We start from the raw sequence: 700 nt of genomic DNA, 5'->3' as shown, positions 1-700 counted from the left end.
CCTTCATACACAACTGGCGAGGTACCACTTCAGTTAATTATTTTTGCGTGTGTGAGTACACATTCACGCTCGCATGTGTACCCCACCTTCCTAATTCTGTTAGGGAAGAAAAGGCAAAATCATCCTTGCTTTGAGTTCTTGTGTACTTGAATACGACTTGTATTACACTACATTAAAGCAGATTCTCTCGTGAACTCTATTGTGCAAGTGGCTGTATATATGTATATTAAGTTGATTTATTATGATGTTTACTCCCCCTCTTTGTATTCATTTTGGCACGAGAAGATTGTCGTGACTACCTGAATAGAGTTGAGATAATGTTTAGTTTCATTTAAGCTTTTTTTCCTGAAGTGTGATTTTCGCTGCCATTCAGAAAAAAAGATTTAATTTCCACTAAAATACTGTTTTCTGTTCTCCCTTCCAGAGCAAAGCGTGCGCCTCGGTGCTCCTCGAACAGGTGTGTCGCCAGCTCAACCTCCTCGAGTCGGATTACTTCGGCCTCGAGTACACGGACGGCAACACCCGCTACTGGCTTGACCTCGAGAAACCCATGAATCGACAGGTGGGTTTGAGCCGGTCTTGAGAAAAGCTATGAGGCTGGTTTCTCCTCGATTAGAACGGAAGATCTGATACAAGTGTCAGCTATTGAAGGGGATTAAGGAAGGCAGATAAATGTAGTGGCACCGACGAAATGATCTGG

General features: G+C 43.1%; 1 protein-coding gene across 1 annotated transcript in view; it reads left to right on the top strand.

Annotated features, from left to right (window-relative positions):
* Nucleotides 1-424: 424 nt before the first annotated feature.
* LOC119581633 (FERM, ARHGEF and pleckstrin domain-containing protein 1-like) overlaps nt 425-700 on the top strand; it is a gene marked incomplete at both ends in the record, with an annotated part of 41,567 nt that continues 41,291 nt past the window's right edge. Inside the window, 1 exon segment of the mRNA XM_037929754.1 lies at nt 425-562. Coding sequence (XP_037785682.1) covers nt 425-562 — 138 coding nt within the window.

This window comes from Penaeus monodon, chromosome 15, assembly GCF_015228065.2.
Source record: "Penaeus monodon isolate SGIC_2016 chromosome 15, NSTDA_Pmon_1, whole genome shotgun sequence".
NCBI lineage: Eukaryota > Metazoa > Arthropoda > Malacostraca > Decapoda > Penaeidae > Penaeus > Penaeus monodon.
This window is presented reverse-complemented; position numbering and strand designations above follow the sequence as displayed.